Source organism: Anas acuta, chromosome 3 (genome assembly GCF_963932015.1).
Source record: "Anas acuta chromosome 3, bAnaAcu1.1, whole genome shotgun sequence".
Taxonomy (NCBI): domain Eukaryota; kingdom Metazoa; phylum Chordata; class Aves; order Anseriformes; family Anatidae; genus Anas; species Anas acuta.
The window spans coordinates 52,077,179-52,097,347 of NC_088981.1; the positions used below are offsets into that span (position 1 = coordinate 52,077,179).

The following is a 20,169-nucleotide window of genomic DNA, read 5'->3' on the forward strand; positions in this document are numbered from 1 at the left end:
TTTTTTTATTGCTTTTTCTTCTTGGTTATCCAGCTCCGATGCACTTTTTAACCTGGTTCTCTGAAAAATTTTGTTCCACTTACAAAACTAGAGTGTTTTTATTGTCTCCTATTTACTCTTTCAGGATTTGTGGATTTAACACTCCATGATCAGGTCCATCTACTGGAATGTGCCTGGTTAGAGATACTGATGATTGGCTTAGTCTGGCGCTCCATGGAACACCCAGGAAAGCTTTTATTTGCACCTAATCTATTACTGGACAGGTCAGTCTGAGTATTGCTGTTAATTATTTGATTTGTTTCTACTGCAATCAGATTAATTTCTAGTTTGTAGACATCTTGCTGATACTACAATTTGACAGTACGTCATAAATTAAGCAGGATTATCATTGGTGGGACTGGAAAAGAAACTCTAAAATATCTAGAACTACTCTGTTGAGTGATGTTGGTAATATGCTAGACAGAGAAAACATCTGAAAGTCACCTGCTGCTGGAAGTACTTTATTTCAAAAGCAGATGAAAATTCCTGTTATAATTTGTACAGTTTGTTGCAAAGCTAAATTAAATTAAAAATAAATCTGGAACACTAATCCCTTTAATCCAGATAATTATTTCTGCTTACCTAGAATACTCCTAGCCAGTCTTAGCTAAAATTGGTTTATTCAGGCAGCCAGCCATAATTTTGTAAGAAAATCCTGATGGCTCTAAGTTGAAATCTTATTTATTTACACTGAGATTTTTATTTTTCTTCTGAATACTGGAGTCAAATTTGGAAAATGCACACCTGTTTGCTTCTCTAAGCCTTTTTAGATAGTCTTGCTGAGATGCTGTAGTTGTTTCTATGTGAAAGAGAAAAATATGCTTCTCTGCCATACAACAATATTCTGGATTTTAGCTGTCAGTCTTCACAAAATCAAAACAGGAATTCTAGCAATTTTAGTGCAAACTCTCTCTGTCTCTCTTTTTTTTTTTTTTTTTTTTTTTTTTTTTTTTTTTTTAATTTTCCCAGTCATGAAAATATTTAGCCTTGAGAAAGTGCATTGAAACAGAATAAATAGTGAGCAGGGGATTTGACATATGACTGTGGCAAACCCAGGAACAGTTGGTTAAGATGGAGATATCCTAGCTATTGGTAGTACTCTTTTTTGATGTTGAAGACACCCACATAGCACAGTTGGCAGCAGAGACCTTATGCGTGGACACTGGTCACATAGTGCAGAGCTAGACTTTAATGTGAAGCAGCTAAGATCTGGCAATGTTACTGATCTCATTGCTTAGCTGCAGAGGCATTGCAGCAAAGAGTCAAAGGCAGTTCCTTCAGTAACTGCAACCATTAGTTAGGTGAATGAATCAAAACTCTTGCTAGCAGAAAAATTGTTTCTCTTGTAAGGGTTTCAAAATCAAGATTACAGTAATAATTTTTTTTTTTTTTTTTTTTTTTTTTTTAGTCTACTTGGGAATTCACTAAGTTCCAAGACAAAATGCCTAATGGGTTACTAACATTGTTCCATGGCTACATCTTTTGAGCAGCTTGTTTAACTAACTGTGGGGTACTGAGCTTCCATGTTTGTATTTGTACAATGCTGATGATTTGGTCTTTTCCCCTCTATTTGAAAAAAAAAAAAAAAAAAGATTTAATCATTTAATCTTTCTATTTTAGGAAAATATAAAAAATAATGCCTAAAAGTATAATACATAATATTATAGTAATATATCATAGAATATATCATAGAAATAAGGAAGTGCTTATTGCCTTGCTTATTGCTGTAGGAAAGCCTCTCTTCTGCTTGTATAAACACATGATCTGTGAGCTATGGAACTAGATACAGACACAGACACAGAATTGTCTAGGTTGGAGGAGACCTCAAGATCATCAAGTCCAACTTCTGACCTAACACTAACAAGTCCTCCACTAAACCATATCGCTAAGTTCAACATTTGAACATCTTTTAAAGACCTCCAGGGATGGTGACTCCACCACTTCCCTGGGCAGCCCATTCCAATGCCCCACAACCCTCTCAGTAAAGAAGTTCTTCCTAATATCCAACCTAAAACACCCCTGGTGCAACCAAAAGATGTGCAAAACAACATAGAAAATATTTTTTTTTTGTGCAGAATGTATCTGCTTCCTTAAATGTAAATATACTCTTCTTAGACTAGGCAAAAAAAAAAAAAAAGAGAAACCCATCAGTTTTAAAATAATTTCTCAGTACCCATAAAAAGGAAAAAGTTCTACTGTAGGAAAGCAAATATAGTATGCTACTGAAAAATACTGTAAATTGCAATTTAGCCTCCAAAAACTAACTAGTTTGTTTCACATTTTGTAATGTAGGCTGTGTGAAAAAACTTAAAACTGAAGAACAGAGCCAGAGTACCATTAGTGCTCCTGTTAGCTAAGAAAAAGAGCTTAGGAAACTTTGGTCTTTCTCGACCAAAAATTCCCATACTATGAATAATAATAAAAAAAAAGTCCAAACAGTTGATTCATGCAGTTTAAACCAAGTCTCTGATGGATTAAAAGAAACAATTGCATGTAAGTGGAAACACATATTGCTTTAGAGGTGAAAAATTAATTTACTTCATAACCAAAGCAGACTCCTTGTTTTCTGACCTTTAAACAGGACTGTTTCTAAAAGTCTAAATCTATGAGATGTTATCATTTTCAAATAATAAGAAATGTGTTTCCATATACTTTCTTCCCTCTACTTGTTAGGGATATTTGCCAAAACTGAAATAATAAATTAATTGACTCTGGAGAACACTGATATGCTAATTAGTTTACTAACCATTGATGTAATCATTAATTAGTGCTAACACTAATTTATGTGTTAATTTGATTTAAGCATGTTTCCATTTGAGAGTGTTACAGAGCAGAGTCATATTATTTGCCAGATTTGAGAGGGCTGAACAGAGACTGTTTCAAAGACTAAGCCAGTGGAGTCCTTCTACTGCATCAAATATTTCAGCATATATCACAAGAAGAGTGAAAAAAAAAAAAAAAGTTTGATGCATCATTGTTATAGATTTAAATAATGAAATTATGATTGAATGGCTAAAATAATGGGAAAGATGCATACAGTAGTAACATTTTCTTTCACCTGGGCTTCTTTCTGCATATTCTTTACAGGATACTTATTTTCAGTATTTTCATCCACAGCTTTCTGTCATGAATTCCCATCACTCTTACCCTGTTACCTGATCTGTGCAGTTAAAAGCATGTGCAAATGTAAATTTAACTATTGGCTGTAGTCCAGAGTCACCAACTGCAGATACTAAAGACTTGGTCTGTCTATAACCTATGTCTTTGTGGACTTAATGCAAGTTCAATATCCTTAATATAGAGCTTTATAATATCTTGTCTCTGCCTGTCTGATCATTCAGTGCCAGGCATCCTCTCTGATTTCTTCATCTGTTCCATTTTTCACTTTCAGGCTTATCTTGTATCTGATAGATTCCTTCTGTCCGATAGACTGTCCTTTGTGTACATCTGTATGTAAAGCTCAGGTCACTTCAAGTTTTACTACAGCAACTTTTTCCATCTTGGCTAGATAAATACAGTCTTGCATTGTTCATATCTGTCTGAAATGCTATAAAAATACCATTCCTGTTTTGCCTTTACTTGAGCAAATCTAATTTTTGTTCTTCCAGTTTGCTCCTCCTATTTGGGTTTTATTGGGTCTTTTCCCATTCTGTGACACTACTTGTTACATTTTCAAATAAATACCTCTATAATTTTCCTATGTATCTATTCACATTTGGAAGACTCCTTGAAAATATCCATAACGCAGCCCTTTTTTACCCACTTTAAGTTCCTTCTTAAAATTTTGCTTTGCCTGTAAAAATAATTACACAACAATTAAGCTGCCAGTATGTTTAGACAATTGTATTCTGTATGGATGAGTATCATCACATTATCCCTTTCTATTCCCACTCTGCCTTGTAATTAGATAGGGTATTCTGTGGGATAATGCACCCTTTCTTCTTCAGTTAATGCAGTACCTAAACACTTAATTCTTGATTCAAAATCAGGACATTTAGCAGTGTGCTAGTCACATAGTACATTTTTACAGTGTACAACTGATGCTATTATAAAAGCTCAACTGACAATAAGTATAGATTATAAAAATAAACCCAGTAAGGAAATACAATAGCACACTCACAGAGATTGCAATTAATGTATAGCATTTAATACATAAAAAAATAATAATAATCCAGGATAAATGCAAATCTTTTACATACTGTTTTTGAAAATTAGTATCTTGCATGAGGCAAATCCAGAAGTAAAGGGTTAGGTTTTCAATGGGATGAAACAGATGTTTCCTGTCTGGAGGTTTCCCAAGGAACTAGACCTTAAAAATGTCATTAGACCAGGGCTGAAATTTGTCAGGCCCGACAATAAGCTGTTTATAATTTTGAGGAAAATGTAATGTTTCTTCAGGAGTAAGAAAAAGTCATAACGTATTATATTTTTAAAGCACTGAAATATCACACTGATCAGACATTACTTAAAAGTTTGAAAAAAAAATCTAAAAAAAAACCCTCATGATAGAAATAGCTGAATTTCTACCTGAAGTGGATGACTTCTCAACAGTACCAGCAAAATGGATACCAGCAGTGCTGAGTTTTTAAATAGGTTAGTGGAACTTCATCCCAGTAAACCTGATGGCCATTACAGGGAAACTGATGGGTTACAGTCTAAATAAATGAATTGAATTGGCTGAAGCATGAATAAGCATGACATAGTGGTGAAGTGTCACCATGAGTTTTGTAAGGAGAAGCTATGAGGTGTAGACATATTGGAAGGTATATTCTTCTTTGAAGAAATTGGTAAGCACATGTACAACGGAGGTCTAGTTTGATGTTCAAAAGGTGTTAAACAAGATCTATATTTTGTGTAGACAAAAGTAAACTGATGCATATAGGAAGAGAATAGTCCTAAACATCATAAGCTACATTCTGAGTTGATTTTTCCATCTCACTGTTGCGTTAGTCAATTCTATGGAACCAGCACTTCAAAAAGTAAAAATATTGCAGCTCCCCTCCCAGGAATCATTACACTGGGAAAAAATAATACAGAACCTTGGTAGTAAATTGTGTAAATCTGTGTTTAGAAACCATGCTTCTCTGATTTTCCTTATCTAACAGGGATATTGAAAAAAACAGGAGGGGTATCCAGTGGAGTTGCATAGGCAAAGACACAGATAAGTTTTGATACAAATGACTAAGTAGTCTGACTTATCTGTCTGTGAAGTTCAGTAGAAGGAGGAAAATGAAACAGAAATGATAGGAATTGTATAAAGGCATGAGCAGGTTGAGAAGCATGGTACTCCACGTTATCTCTCTTCCAATCTAAAGCAAGAGGTAATTACTACAAATCAGCAGATCCAAACACGTGTATGTTTAGTCCAGGGTTTAATATACTTTTAAAAGGAACCAATACTATTGTTCTCATGTTATATTCTAGGTATTTTTTATTTGCTATTGAAAAAAATAAAGTCTACTAGCCTCAAATCAGTCTAGAGTGTTCAAAAATCTCAATTAAATGTATTCAGTATTTGAAATGTCTACTGGGTTATTTCAGTCTTTCTATGGATAAATCGACTTATCAGTTATTTAATGTGGAAACTGCTGTTCACACCCTCTTTGAGTGCTTGAGGAAGCATATTCTTCTCTTTCTCATCTAGTAGAAATTGAAGATTTTTCCCTTTACTGACTTTCATATGGTGCAATGGCAGAAGGCCATGGATCTTTTTAAACCACAGATAGCATGAATGGCATAAAAACTTGCAGAATTCTCTGTATGGCTCTGCAGATGAATAATTTACTGTTTTCGTGGATTTCATGGAAAATTTCATGGGTTGGAAAGTTTCTCACCACATCTGAAAAAAGTCTTATATTTTCTGTGAAGATGGCACATTCAGATATTTTCATAGAAGACTGGATACAATTGAAGCGTGTCAGTGTGAAATCATTGTGTTTTCCTAGTCCCTCACCTTGTAAAATATTGCAAATGCCTAAGAACATTATACTTTTAGTCAGTCTGACACTTGAGTAATTTTTTTTATTTTTATATAAAATTTCAGGGTAACATAGACAGGAGAAACCTTGATTTCAAGGTCTCTCCAGAACCAGGTAGAAAGAGGTCCACCCTAAGTGTTAAGTCTATGTGCTGTTGCAGGACTATGATGCCGTTAGGAACACAGGGACATGATGGGACAGCTTACACATCTGGAAAGCTGCACTGGATGGCTATAGGCTCTTTAGGAAGGACACACTGGGACAGCAAGAAGGGGAGTTGCCCTGTGTGTGAGTGAGCAGTGGGAATGCATGGCGATCTTGCTAGGAATGGATGAGGAGCCAGCTGAGGTCAGGATTAATGGGCTACTGGAGGGACAACCCAGCAGGACACAAGCAATCCAGGGGCTTTCTGGATTGCTTGATGATAAATTTATAACACAAGTGCTTGAAGAGCTGATATAGGGAGGTGCTTCACCTGATGTCATAGCTATACAGAAAAGAAAGAACCAGTCAAAGGTGTGAAGACTGGGGACAGACCTTGCTGGACTGATGATGGAACAGTGCAGTTCAAGAACCAAAGAGCAGGATCCAAACACTGTTCTGAGTTTCACTGTTTCAGAGACCTGATTGGAAGAATTTTGTAGGATACAGTCCTACAGAAAGAAGAGTGATATAAGAAAGATGGTTGAATTTCAAGGATCACCTCTTCCAGCCTCAAGAATGGTCCATCCTGACATGCAGAAAGTCAAGCAAGAGTGGCAGAAGGCCTAAATGAATGAATAAGGAGTTCTTAAACAACTCGGGGATAAATAGAAAGTGTAGAGGAGATGGAAGTACAGTCATGTCCCAAAGGGGGTGTGGTGCTCATTTCTTCCTGGTATCTAGTGATAGTACAAGGAAAAGAATTAGGAGAAGAAGTTTAGGAGAAGGTCGGGTTTGAGACCAGCTAAGGAACCTAAAGATGCACAAGTCCATGGGACTGTGGTGGTTTTACTTAGGTGGGCAGCCGAGCTCCACCACAACCACTCTCTCACTCCCCATCTCCTCAAAGAGAAAGGGGGAGAAAATACAACATAGGGAACTCGAGGTTTGAGATGAGAAAGGTTTAATTAAAGGGAAAGAGAATGGGGAGAAAAAAAAACAACAAAACCACAACAAAACAAAAAACAAACAAACCAAAGAAACAATAAGTTCGCGCGGAAGCACAGAGAGAAGGAAGAAAAAATATTCTCTACTTCCCATCAACAAGCAATGTTCGGCCACGTCCTGGGAAGCAGGGCCTCAAAACGCGTAGTGGTTGTTCAGGAGGAACAGCCCCCTCCCCCACAAGAGCCCCCCTTTCTATTGCTGAGTGTGACATCAGGTGTTGTGGAATATCCCTTTGATTGGTTTAGGTCAGTTGCCCTGGCAATATCCCCTTCCCATCACTTGCCTACTGCAGTATTGGAAGAGGTGGGAATTACCCATCTGAGCCTCATGCTTGATCCTAATTGTTGCTTTGTTGATATAGCAGACATAGCCACAATGGCTGAAAACTGCTGCTGTGTGTGGACAACAGTTTTTTTCAACTTGCTTTGGGATAGTTACAATACCAAAAGCAGTCACTTGCTTGTTAGGAGAAGAAATACAGGTGTAACTCCCCAGCTCAATGGAGGAAAAGAGTCTTGCTCTTAGGGGTCCTGCTTCCTTTCCTCTCTCAAATTTCTGTTCGGAACTGATATTTCAGTTTTGTTTCTTGGAAGATGTCTGACTCAAGCAACTCTTCAATGGAAAAAAAAAAAACAAACTTGATTCCATTTTGAACCGTGCTAATTCCAGTCCTGTATTTTCCAATTGCCCAGCTGTGAGTGATTCTGAGACTGTGATTCATGCATTGACACTAATGGCACATATTTTTGAATAAGTAGCCAAAAATATTGTATTTGTTTAAACAATGATAATTAGTTACTGAAACAGTGTTGTAAATCAACTGAAAAAGATTTTAGTGAACTCTTCTCATACCCCCCAAAAATAATAAAAAAAGAAACAAAATCAAGGTACCTTGAAGGCACTACTCTTAAAAATGTGAACGCTTCCTTCCTCTAGATTTGTATTCTTACCACTGTACAGATAAATATTTCTTCCTTGCCTTTTCCATGACTGAATAATTTAATGAATTAGAAACAAATCCTAACCAAATATAAAATAACTATGAGAATAAGATATAAGGAGGATGAAATATGGAGAATCTATACATTGAGAATGAACAGATTATTATGAATGAAAGCCTTTCCATAGAAAGTACTCCTTTCAAAACTCTCCAAAATACAATCCAAGTTTAAACTAATGAAGAGATTTTTAATTTGGAGAAAGTCAGGAAGTCAGGCTAACTTTTTATTTTTTTTTTCTCCTCTGTTTTGTATTCTGTGCCAGGTTTATGCAGAAGCTGAAATCAAAAGGCTTTTTTTTAAATTATTTTTTTTATTTTTATTTTAACCACTACATTAGTGCAGAAAACATTATTTGTATGATTTAAGGATTGCTTTTATTATTTATTCAGATGCTGGCTTCATATTTGGATTCTTTGTTAAAAAGCTCAAAAATAGTTATACATTTTTTCTTCTAGTTACACCCTCTGAAACCAAACTCTTTCAGGAACTTCTCCAGCAATTTACTTAGAAACAAAAATGTTAGTTTCAGATCATTTTGTCCAGTCTGCTGTTTGAAGCAAGAGTATTGCCAATACCAGTTTAGGCCAGCTGACTGAGATGAGTCTTAAAAGGCTCTAAGGGTAGTGAATACACAGTCTGTATGGGTACCTGCTATGGGATTGCATCACCCTCCCACAATCCAGCCCAAACCTTGCTAACTGCAGCTTGCAGCAGTTAGATGCCCTTTGCACCCACTGCTCCTGAGAAGAGCTTGATTCCACCCGGTTCATAATGCTCCTTCTAGCAGTTGTGGGTTGCAGTTCGGCCTGTCTCTTCAGTGCATACTTTGCCTCATCACCAGAGTGAACAGATCCAAATCATTGCATCCCTTCTTGTAGGCCACATGTTGCATGCCTCTGACCACCTCCAGTCAGAGGAGACAGCCAACATCCTTCCCGTGCTGAGAGACCTGAGACAAGAAACTGGTATGGTCTCAACAGGACCGGCTGGTAAGGGGGGGACAATTTCTCCCACATTCCAGCCAAATTCATCCTAACAGTTTATGTGCAGTTTGCCTTAGCCACTATGAGAGAATGCTGTTAGTTTATTTTATTTGCTGTCCATTTTCCAGCAAGGTTGCAACTCAGCACCTACTCTGCTTTTGATTATTTAATCAATCATTTCATCATAGAATCAGTCAGAGTGGTCAAACGTGAAGTTTCATGGATCCTCCTCCATGCTTTTTTTTTTTTGTTTGTTTGCTTTTCCTGTTTTGTTTTTTGTTTTCAGAGATGAGTTAACCTTCTACTGTTTGTCAGGACCTGTTCCAATCTCCATATTCTTTTTTAGATAGTGAATAACAAATAAAATCGATCTGCTCTTTCAGCACCCTGAAATGAACCCCATTTGTCTCCATGGATTTGAAGTGCTTCTCTAAATACTGATTTCCTAAACAATTCCCTAACCCGTCAATATGTTACTGTTGGTTGCCTCTGTCCTTTCTCAGACTGAGTTGGTACAGATGGAAGGCTGTCAGTAGGCTTTGCCAGTGAAATATGACCAAAAAAAAAATATGTTTCAATTGCTTCAGTCTATTCCATGCAGTCAGCCATTAGGCTTTCTTCCCAATTCATCAACTATTCATTCTTGCTGGACTTCCATCTGTTGCTGCTATACTTCCCTTCTTCTTACTTTCTGAGTCCCTCACTAGTTTTAGCTCTAAATTCATTTTGACGTAAATGCTCGAACAGCACCTCAGTACTCTTTTACTTCCGGCTTTTATTTATTTATTTTATTTTATTTTATTTTGTTTTGTTTTGTTTATTTTACTTATTTTTCTGTTTAGTTCATTAAGGAGCTCCTTGCTTTTCCAAGAGGATCTTCTGCTGAAATAGCTGGTCTTCCTCTATGATGGCATGAGTCTGTTCTTAAGTTCTCAGTAAATTTTCCTGAAAATATTTTCCATCCCCCTGGATGCTTTTCCCTATCATGTCTCCAAGAACATTCAACATAGCAATTCCCTAAATAAACTGTAGTATGTTCTGAAATGCAGAGTCTATTGTTTGTCTTCCCAGCCTACCTCTGGATCCTGAGCTAAGTCACATCTCATGGTTTCTGCAACTAAATCTCCTATCTATGAGCACACTCACCATCAGTTTCTCTGTCTTTGTGAAGACTGGTCAATACAGATACGCCCTTGGTAGACTACTTTTTGTGGAAGTTATCATCAACACAGTCCAGAAACTCCCTGGACTGCTTGCATAGTACTGTGGTGGCTTTCTAGCTAGTGATTGCAGACTATTCATGTAGAAACCCTCCACAAGAGTGTAGATTTATTACTGAGACACTTCTACAAGTTATTTATAGAAAGACTTATCCACTTGGTCAGACAGCCAGCAGCGATCTCTCCTGCCCTCCAAGTCATCAGCATTACTTTCTCTTTGACCTACATCCAAAGTCTCCTGTCTGTGCAATCAAGGACTCCCTTTATACAAAGCTCAAGTTCCTCTCCTCTTCTTCCATACCTATTCTTCCTAATTAAGCTGTACCTATCCATGACCATCCTCCAATTATGTGTACTATCTTATCTGTGCACTATCTCACCAAGCCTATGTGATTCCAGTCTCTTCACAGCCATATTACTTTGTATAAATTTTCATTTCTCTTTATGTGTCACAGCACAAGCATTTGAAGTAAGCCTTCAAATTCCCCCTTATAACCAGAAATGTGAATGTTGTCCCCATAGCCTTTTCTCAATCACACATCCTCTGTTTCCTAACTTTAGGCTTAGGAATCCTGTGACAAGCTGGGTTTAGAGGATTCCTCACCAAGTTACCATGTCTGTTGGTCAAGATGACCATCCTTCTCCTAGTCTGGTAGATCCCATCTGTTCTCAGCAGTCCCTCTTCATTGGATAAAGTACCACAGTCAAAGAAACCAGCATGTTGCTGGAGATGCCAGCTACATAGTCAGACTTTGTTTTGATGGGTGTATCTGCTCTAACTTCAACTTTTCCCTTTGAATTAAAAGTTTAATGAGAACATTCCCTAGGTCCCTGTTGTCCTCACCTAAACACACTTCTCTATTAATGTTTACTTATCTGTCATTTGGTCTTATGTTTTTGTAAAAGACATTCCTAATAGCAAGGGTTTTTCCGAAACTAATAAATTCTGAAAAAAATCAAAATTAATAAATTTCCAAAACTAAATAAATTCTTAGGTTGTGTGCATATGTACAGGGTTCAAGGAGGAAAGGATTCAATTTGTAAAAGAAAATTAAGTCAGGGATTGCTTGAGAAGTCACATATGAGTGCATGGGATGGGCTTTACCCAAACATGTTGGATGATATTATTGCAAGGCTTCTCTCTATTTTCTCTGAAAAGCTGTGGAGATCAGGGGAAGTACACAATGACTGGAGAAAGGCATATCTTTCACCCACCCCCAAAAAGGGAAAGAAAGACAGTCTGGGAAACTACAGGTTGAATAGTCAGCATTGCTTCAATCCCAAGGAAAATCATAGTGCAAATTCTCTTGGAAGCCATTTATGAGATTAAAGAAAAGAAGGTGAGGGTGAGTTAGAATAGATTTAGCAAAGGTGTATTGTGCCTGACCAACCTGATTGCCTTCTTCAATAAAATGACAATGTGTCTTGTTAATGGTTCACACTCTATTTTGATGCTAGTTGCAGTTGGAGTTTCTCAAGGGCTTATCACAGGATGTCTTTAACTGTCTTTGTCAATGACCTGGAGGAGGAGTGCATAGTCTTCATATTTTCAGATGACGTGAAACTAGGGGGTGCAGTTGATGAATTGAGCTGCCATATGGATAGACTGAGATAGGCTGGAGAAATGAACTGACAGGAACCTCGTGAAATTTAGCAAGGAAAAATACAAAGTCCTGCACTTATGATGGGCTTAATTCACTGCCCCTGTTCAAGATGGGGAACAGCTCTGCTGGAAGAGAGCTAAGGTCCCACTGAACAGAAATCTGAAGGTGGTCTGAGTACTACACTATGGCAGCAGTGAAGGCCAACAATATCCTGGGCCGTATCAGTAGCAGTGTAGCCAGTAGAGCAAGGGAAGTAATTATTCCACCTTTATTTGACACCCATTAGACTATATCTGGAATGGCACATACAGTTTTGCACTCCACGTTACAGGAAAGATGTTAAAAGTCTTCAACAAGTCTTAGAGAGTGCCACCAAGGTTGTAAGGGTTGGAGCACATGCCTTTTGAGGAGAAACTGAGAGAACAAAATTTGTTCGGCCTGAACAAGAGACAGCTTCTGAAGCATACCTAACCTTGTAAATTCTACAGAGAGGTTGTCAAGACTCTTTAAGATTAGTGAGGGCAGATTGAGAAACTGGAGTCAAATTAAAGCAGAGGAGGTTCTGACTGGATATAGGGGAGAAAAAATAGCTATGGAAGTAATTAAGCTGAAAGAGGTTGTGCACCCACCCCTGGATGTTTTCGAGATGAGACTGGATAAAGCCTTGAGTGACTTTGTCTGAGAGCACATCTAACCCTACTTTGAACAGATAGTTGGACTATAAACATCCTGAGATGCCTTCCAGCCTGGGTGATGCTGTGATTCCGTAGACTTACTAAAATTAATGTGCATAGCACTCCTATGCAGCACTTGCCTGAACATTTCCCAACAGTCAAAAGTTAAGGATTCTTCCAAGAATACACTCCACCATTTTTCAGTAAACAAGACATTATTGTTTTGTTTTCAGTAAGCTGACTACACAAAGACATGATGTTGAGATAAAAATAATTTTTACATCTGTTGCTTAATTTGTCCTCCAGGAAAGTTATCTAGGCCTTCCTAGATTGGCCTTCTTATCTGTTGGACTTATAGCTGTGAAGATGTGATAATAGTTTCAGTTTATGTTAGAAAATTAGAAGGCAATTTAGGAGAACTGGAAATTCCTATTTCAGATAGTTTTTGTTGGTTAACAAAGAAAACCAGTGTTGTAGGCTAGATAATAAAAACACTTGATTAGAAGCCTGCATGTCATACATGCTGAGCCACTGCAGTTTCCACTAATTTCAGTGGAGTTGGAGCTGCTGCTTAGGTCTGAAAATAAAGCAAAAATTTCCAATTTGTTGCTTGCACATGTGAATATTTATTATGGAGTTCTTTGGTATTTCACACACCAAGGCAAATGAGATTAGGAGGTATTTAGAATCTCTTGAATTTACATAATTTTTGTTTATCACCTATCATATGAATTCAGCTGGTGGGAAATAGACACACAAGGAGATTTAGGTAAATGGACAAAATGTTGCAAGTCTAGAGATTCTTATCCATAAGTTATACCTATTGGCAATAAATTCTTGACGGGAATATTATCTTGTAATATTCCTTCGTCCTTTGAAATATTTTTGTAAAAGGTACCTGATAATAATTCTTATTTGCTGTTAAAATATCTTTTCCGTTTTATGAATTTCCATAAGGTATTTTAAAAGGTTTAATTTTACAAATAAAAGTACTTGGTTTGCAATTTGTTCAGTCTGTGTTGGAACTCTTTTGAACACTGACTGTCAGTAATTTGATGGGTTATAGGAAATAAGTAGATGTCTTAGCCAGACTTGAAAATTATTATTTTTTTTAATATGCATGGTTTGCAATGTGGTCTAATGATACTTTTCAATTCTCCCTAATTCTGAAATGCTAAATTCTTAAGCTAACCTTAATGATTGGTATCATTTAAATTATTGCAAAATCATTGAAGGCTTTTAGTCCTCTGAAACTGTGCTGAATTGTATGGGCAAGTTAATCTTTCTCTAGTTATAGACATGAATATTAATTGTACCAGAAACAGCAGAAATTGTCTCACTGTAAAGGTTCATGTTTGTTTTCTTTCAACTGAATTTAAATTTTATCAGACAAAACAGATTCTGAGGCAATAGAAACTGTTCATATTCTCATGCCTTGCTTTGAATGCCTGTTTTTTATTTGTTTTTGATTTGCCTGTGGTGCTATTAAATACTACATTGCCTTTGTTTATTTTATTTATGTTCAAACAGAGGAGGAATATAATTGAATCCAACCAGTGAAGTTTTTCAGCAAGGTGGTCTTTGCTGAAGAGTTTCTTCTACCTAACACTGAGCAGTATAATTGACAAGTCATCACTGAAAAATCCATGTTCAAATTCAGCCTTCAAGCAAAAGAGGCAGAACTGGGAATTACAAATTCACGATTTACATTCAAATTCACAATTTATATTTGAATTTCAAGTTCAAATATACCAGGCTGAGATCAGTCCTTTAGATCTGCTCATCCTTCAGGGCATTGTGAATGAGGTGCCAAAGGCATTATGTGCTCTACATGAAACATTGCACTGAATCTGCCTGCCTGCCAACCATAGGACATAGACATCAGTCCAAGACTTTTTACACTGCACTTGTTACTGTAGCCTAGGGAATCCTAATACATGAAATTACAAGTGTAGCTGGTCATTTCTTAAAAGCTGCTGCAGTTTAAATCACTATTTCTTAAGTGAACATTTTAGAAGCCAGAATAGGCCATGTAAATTGCATTCCCAAATGTTTCAGCTTGTGACTGGGTGACTGCTGAGCAATGGAAATCACATTTTCACAAGTGAAATGCATGGGGAGAATTAGGGAGTGCTCAATGTGCAGCTGGTAGGTAGCCCATAGGGACCTAAGGCAAGAAGGAGCAACCAATCCTCCTTATTAAATTATTCGTACTCTGCACTCCCAAGGCTGAGTCATCTCTTTCTCACAGAAAAGTCATCAAATTTGTGCAGCTATAACAGTGACTGAAAAACTTGCTCCATAGTCTGTGCTTACAGACCTCCCTAGTATCTGATGCAGTGCTAGAACTCAAACCCTGACCTCCCACTTCCAATGATACACTGGATAAGCATATCATTTCTTTTATATTATTGTTTTTTAACCAACACTCTGCTGGCTGTTTTAAGGGAGTGTCTCTCAGTTTCTTTTCTTGACATTGTTCTGCTTTGTTTAAATATTTCTGAAAGCAGATGAAATAGCTTCTGTAACATGCAATGTCCTGCTCTGTGGTATATGAGATGCAGATTTAAGATCAAGCACCATGTTAAACTGAACAGGGGTTTGAACTCAAAAGGTAGCACAAGTCCTCCCACAAGTCCACCCACATCCTCTCCCCTTCTTTGACCCAGGTTTAGGTTTAGGAAGGATCTGGAAGTGCAAAGAATTTTCTCAGACTGTAGTCAAAGAGGAAGGCGAGTATTTTCTTTGAGGCTCAGGCAAGAGTTTAGACATTAGCTAAGAGGTCTTGACAACATGGCTGCTCCAGGAATGAGGCGGGTGTGTCCGTGCTGGTAGTGTTGTTTTTGCCATGGTGAGATTAGGAGACGCTTAATCTGTGTTTGCAGTACAAATTACAGTGTGACAGCCATCTGATCATCTGAAATTTCCTTTGCGTTTTCTTATAGTGATAATCTGAAATGTTTATCCCATATCTAAAAAATAGTATATTTTTAGTCAGTAACTCTGATCACTGAGATTTATATATTAAAATTTCACTCAGGAAGTCCTAATGAAATTAAAAGTAGGTAGTTTTTGGTAAAAGGTAGTACTGTAAATGATCTAAAATTCCATGACCAGAAAATATGCAGACAAAATTTTCATTAAATTACATACTGTCTTCATTAATTCTTGGACGTGCAAGATGAAAATTTGTGAGTGAGAATACCTGGTGTTGTGAGCAGAGGGAAGTGTTTAATTTACATTATTAGTGAATGCATGAAGATTCTCCCTCAGCTTAAGACCATCTTTGTTTAAAGTTGTACTGTAAGAAGAGAGTTGGTTTCTGACATGAAGTTGAAGCTTTAATCAGACACACTCATACAAACAAGACTTTGGCCCAATGAGTCCTTCCTGAGTTCATGGCTTATTCTTTATGGAGGTGTGCTGCTTGCAGAAGAAAAATGTGAGAAGCATATTGGAACATTATGTCATTCCAGGTAGGAACAAGTACAGAATGAGCTATGTAAGTTGAAGGAAAAAAAAAAAAAAAAGGAGAAAAAGCAAAACATGAAAAATAAATCAAAATGTAGTTTTAAAATGTAGTTTTAAACATTTTTGTGTCCTGAATGTAAGGGTTTGGTTGAATCAGTCTCAAATGTTCCACTGCAGTAATGCCAGGAAAAACATAATTTATTTATTTATTCATTTTATTTGGGAAACTGGGAATCATGCTTTTGTAATCACACATACAACCATGCAGCATTAAGCAGGAAGTCATGTGCTAGCAGTCCTCTGAGGTTTGACAAATCAAATTGAAGGGGAATGGTCCAGGGGAATGAAAAGCTCATACTACCAAGTTAAAGCTGTGAATATCTCCCCCTTGATGGTATTCACACAGGAATCAAGGGAAATGTGTAGAGGGCATGGTGGAAATCTTTGACATGCTGCTGGCTACTGCTGCTCGGTTTCGCATGATGAACCTTCAAGGGGAGGAATTTGTGTGCCTTAAGTCCATCATCCTGCTCAATTCTGGTAAGTGGTGTGCTTTGCTGTCACTCGGGTAATTGTCATTGCTTCTGCATGCAGTTTGAGTGCTGCTTGCTGTCTCTGGTGATGTTTTCATTTTGAGGCAGCAGCAACTGAAAGTGCTATCAAGATATATGGGCAGAACCACCAGGTAGGGATGAAAGAGGGCAAATCTGGTCAGTGGTGTGGATTGGACCCAGCAAATTAACATGACTAGAGGTTGATACACTGCATGCAGCTGGCTTGGAGGACAATTGGAGCACTGTGTTGAACTAGGAATTGGTAGGTCTTGTTAAAGTCCTGATTACAAGGCACTGAGGTAGCTGGAGCCACACTGCAGGCATCCAAAGGCAATACTTAGTTATAACTAAGCTTTATGGGCCTATGCTTTCCTTTTTTTTTTTTTTCTTTTTTTTTTTTTTTTCTTTTTGACAATGGCAAAATGAAGGGAAAGAAGGAAAGAATGGCAATGATGTAATTGAGATTATCATGATTGTTTATGTTAAAATACAACCACCTAATACTGGTGCCAGCAATTTATACTTCCTTTATATTTGATGAAATTATTTTTAGGCTGTAAATCTCATTCTAAATAAACTTAAAATAAATAAATAAATAAACAACTAGACAACAAGCCTAGCTATAGATAAAAATATCTGAAGTTATCTGATGAATTCTTCATCACATCATTGAAATAAGTAAATAACAGTTGAAGAGTGTGGCAGAAAGTTTCTGTTGCACAACATTCTTTTTTTATTATCATTATTTTTTTCTGGAGAAAAATCTCCAGACAATTCATTTTAGATGCAGAAATGAAACCCACAACATCCTTATAACAACGATAGAGGTCTAAAATAATAATGTAGGCACCAAAGGCAAAATTTTAGATTCAGTTCCCTGCTAAGTTGTTATCTAATGACTAAAAATGCCAAAGTTTTCCAGCCCTGAGGATTTACTTGTTCTCCACTTTTCCTGCTGTGTTTAAAATTGTAGACATTATTAGCCTCCAGACAAAGCACATGTGGAGAGCTGTGTGTCTCTTTTATCCTGTAGTCTAGCAGACCACTTGCTCAAGTTGCATGAAATGCAAAATCAATTAATTCTTATCAAAAGGTGATTCTAATCACACCAGACTTTGTCATACCATTCAGGCACTTAGTCCTTTATGGAAACAACCCGATCTAAATAAAATAAATAAATTAATAAAGCAGAACTATTTACTTATATAAGCATATACATGTATAAAATAGTCCAATTAAATTCTATGAGATATTAATATAGTTCAGATTTTATTGTGATTGCCACTAATTACCAAAAAGTGACATCTGAGGCAAGCACCTGACATATTAGATGAATGAAGAGCTATTGTTTTTGTCTTGGATGCCAAGGTGGGATAATTGTAATTAAATACATTTTGAGATTTTTTTTTTCCTTTTGTTGTCCTGATAATTGTAGGAGACTATTTACTAAAGTTAAATGCTCTTCCAGAAAGGCAATGCTGCTCCAGATTTTCAGCTAATATAAGCAAATGTGATTATCTTCTTAAATAAATCTAGTTCTGAATTAGAACTAGAAAATACATAGAATTGGAAATTTGAATGAAATGTGTTAGAGGTACAAGTTTTGAATGTGAAGTCCTCGAGTCATAATGTTAAGAGTTTTTGCCCCACTTCTGTATTTAATATGGATCCAGAAAAATAATGTTGTTATTTAGTCATAGCCCTGTCAGGCACATCCTTTGTAAGCACATCTCTCTTCCATTAATGGTGCTTTCTGTTTCAAGATTTCTCTAGGAAAAAATGGTAAAAAGACCTGCAGCCAGTACATCCAGTAATAGTAAGAGGCAGACTTCCTTCTGCCCGTAAGAGAGATGGGCCCACTAGGCAAGGCTAGGAGCTATGGATCTTCACTCCTTCAAGGTTCAGGACCACACTACAGGTTTGAAATGATGGCGTTTATACGGTAGAAGGTCAGAGTTGATCTGATGTTCTGGTGAATGATCTGATTTAGAGTGTTTTTATTTATTTGTATGTTTATTTATTACATTAAATAAAATTTTATATTTGCTCAGAAGGCTGGCATTTTTACAAGAGCTTTGGTGATGATGGTTCAGAAGGAATAGCTCAGGCTAAGCTGTTACAGGTTCGTGATGAAAACAATTTATACCATTGTTACATGGATCATCATGCGCTACTCTGGTTTGCATACTGCACTCATTGTAGTATTTCTGAGTACACTGTAAACTGAATGTATACATAAATATGGCCACAGAATGTATGCCCGTATTGATTTTCACTGACTTTATGCATAAGGGTAATTTTCTATTTCTGTTTTTACATTCCTTTAATCAAAGTATTTTATAACTGTCAGAGGAGTTAACTACAGGATGGTCGGAATGTGGGCACAAGCTTCTGAATGTTAGATCCCTTTTAGGAAGCTAGGTTGCATTACAGAGGCAGAGAAATAGGATACTTTGGGGTATGTGTAATATCTGTTTAAGTGTTGTTTGGCATAGATATTCTGAAATGACTTCTGGAGATGCTTTACTTCATGAAATATAGCCAGCTTCCCTGAAGCAAAGTGCTGGACACACATGAAATATTATGTGCTTATGTGCTCCGAAGCACACATTGTATGTGATTTATGAGGAGAGGCTGAGAGAGCTGGGTATATTCGGCCTGGAAAAGGGAAGGGTGAGGGACAGCTGTCCTCAGATAGCTTATGAGCAGGTTACAGAAAAAACAGGGAAAGACTTTTCTCGGAGGTGAGTAGAAAAAAATTCCTTCCAGTGAGAGAGCTTAAGCACTGGAACAGGATGGCCAGAAAGATGATAGGATCTCCATCCTCGGAGATACCAAAACTCAACTGAGCAACCTCTGGGCAGGTTGATCTGACCCTGAAGTTACTGCTATTTGAGGAGGACAAACCTCCATTCTAGAATACACTTTCTCTAAGGTTGCACGTATATATATACACAAATCTTTTACTAAAGAAACAGCAGATATACACAAAATGATCTCTTCATCTCTGCTATTTATATTATATACACATATGATTAAATCAACTGATCTTAAAAGGTTTAAAAAAAATCCAAAACTGAATTGCACTAATTATGCTACACTTCATATTTAAAAGCATTCTCTATTTGCATTCTAAAAGTCCATGTGGAGTTTATTCCCCAAGTGTACACAAACATTTCGTTGTTAAATCCTTGGATATGTTAGTCTTTCCGCATGAGGCAGGGCTGTTTGCTTTCGCTGGACATTTATTATTATTATTATTTTTTTTTTTTACAGAATCTTTCAAGGCTGTTTAATATCTTTCTACTGCTTTTCCATGTGGTCTTAACATTTTTATTTTTTTATTTTTATTTTTATTTTCCCTCAGTGTGTGTGGAAAAGATGGAAGGTTTTGTTTATAAAGCAAAATATACATTTATGCTGCTTCCAAATTTTTCCTGAGATATCAAGGAGACAGCATGTCTGTAACAACAAGGACAGCACTGTCTCCAGCTAA

General features: G+C 36.9%; 1 protein-coding gene across 1 annotated transcript in view; it reads left to right on the forward strand.

Annotated features, from left to right (window-relative positions):
* The window catches only part of ESR1 (estrogen receptor 1), a 165,223-nt gene that overhangs the window by 136,590 nt on the left and 8,464 nt on the right, over positions 1 to 20,169 (forward strand). The window contains 2 exon segments of the mRNA XM_068677118.1: positions 125 to 263; positions 16,526 to 16,659. Coding sequence (XP_068533219.1) covers positions 125 to 263; positions 16,526 to 16,659 — 273 coding nt within the window.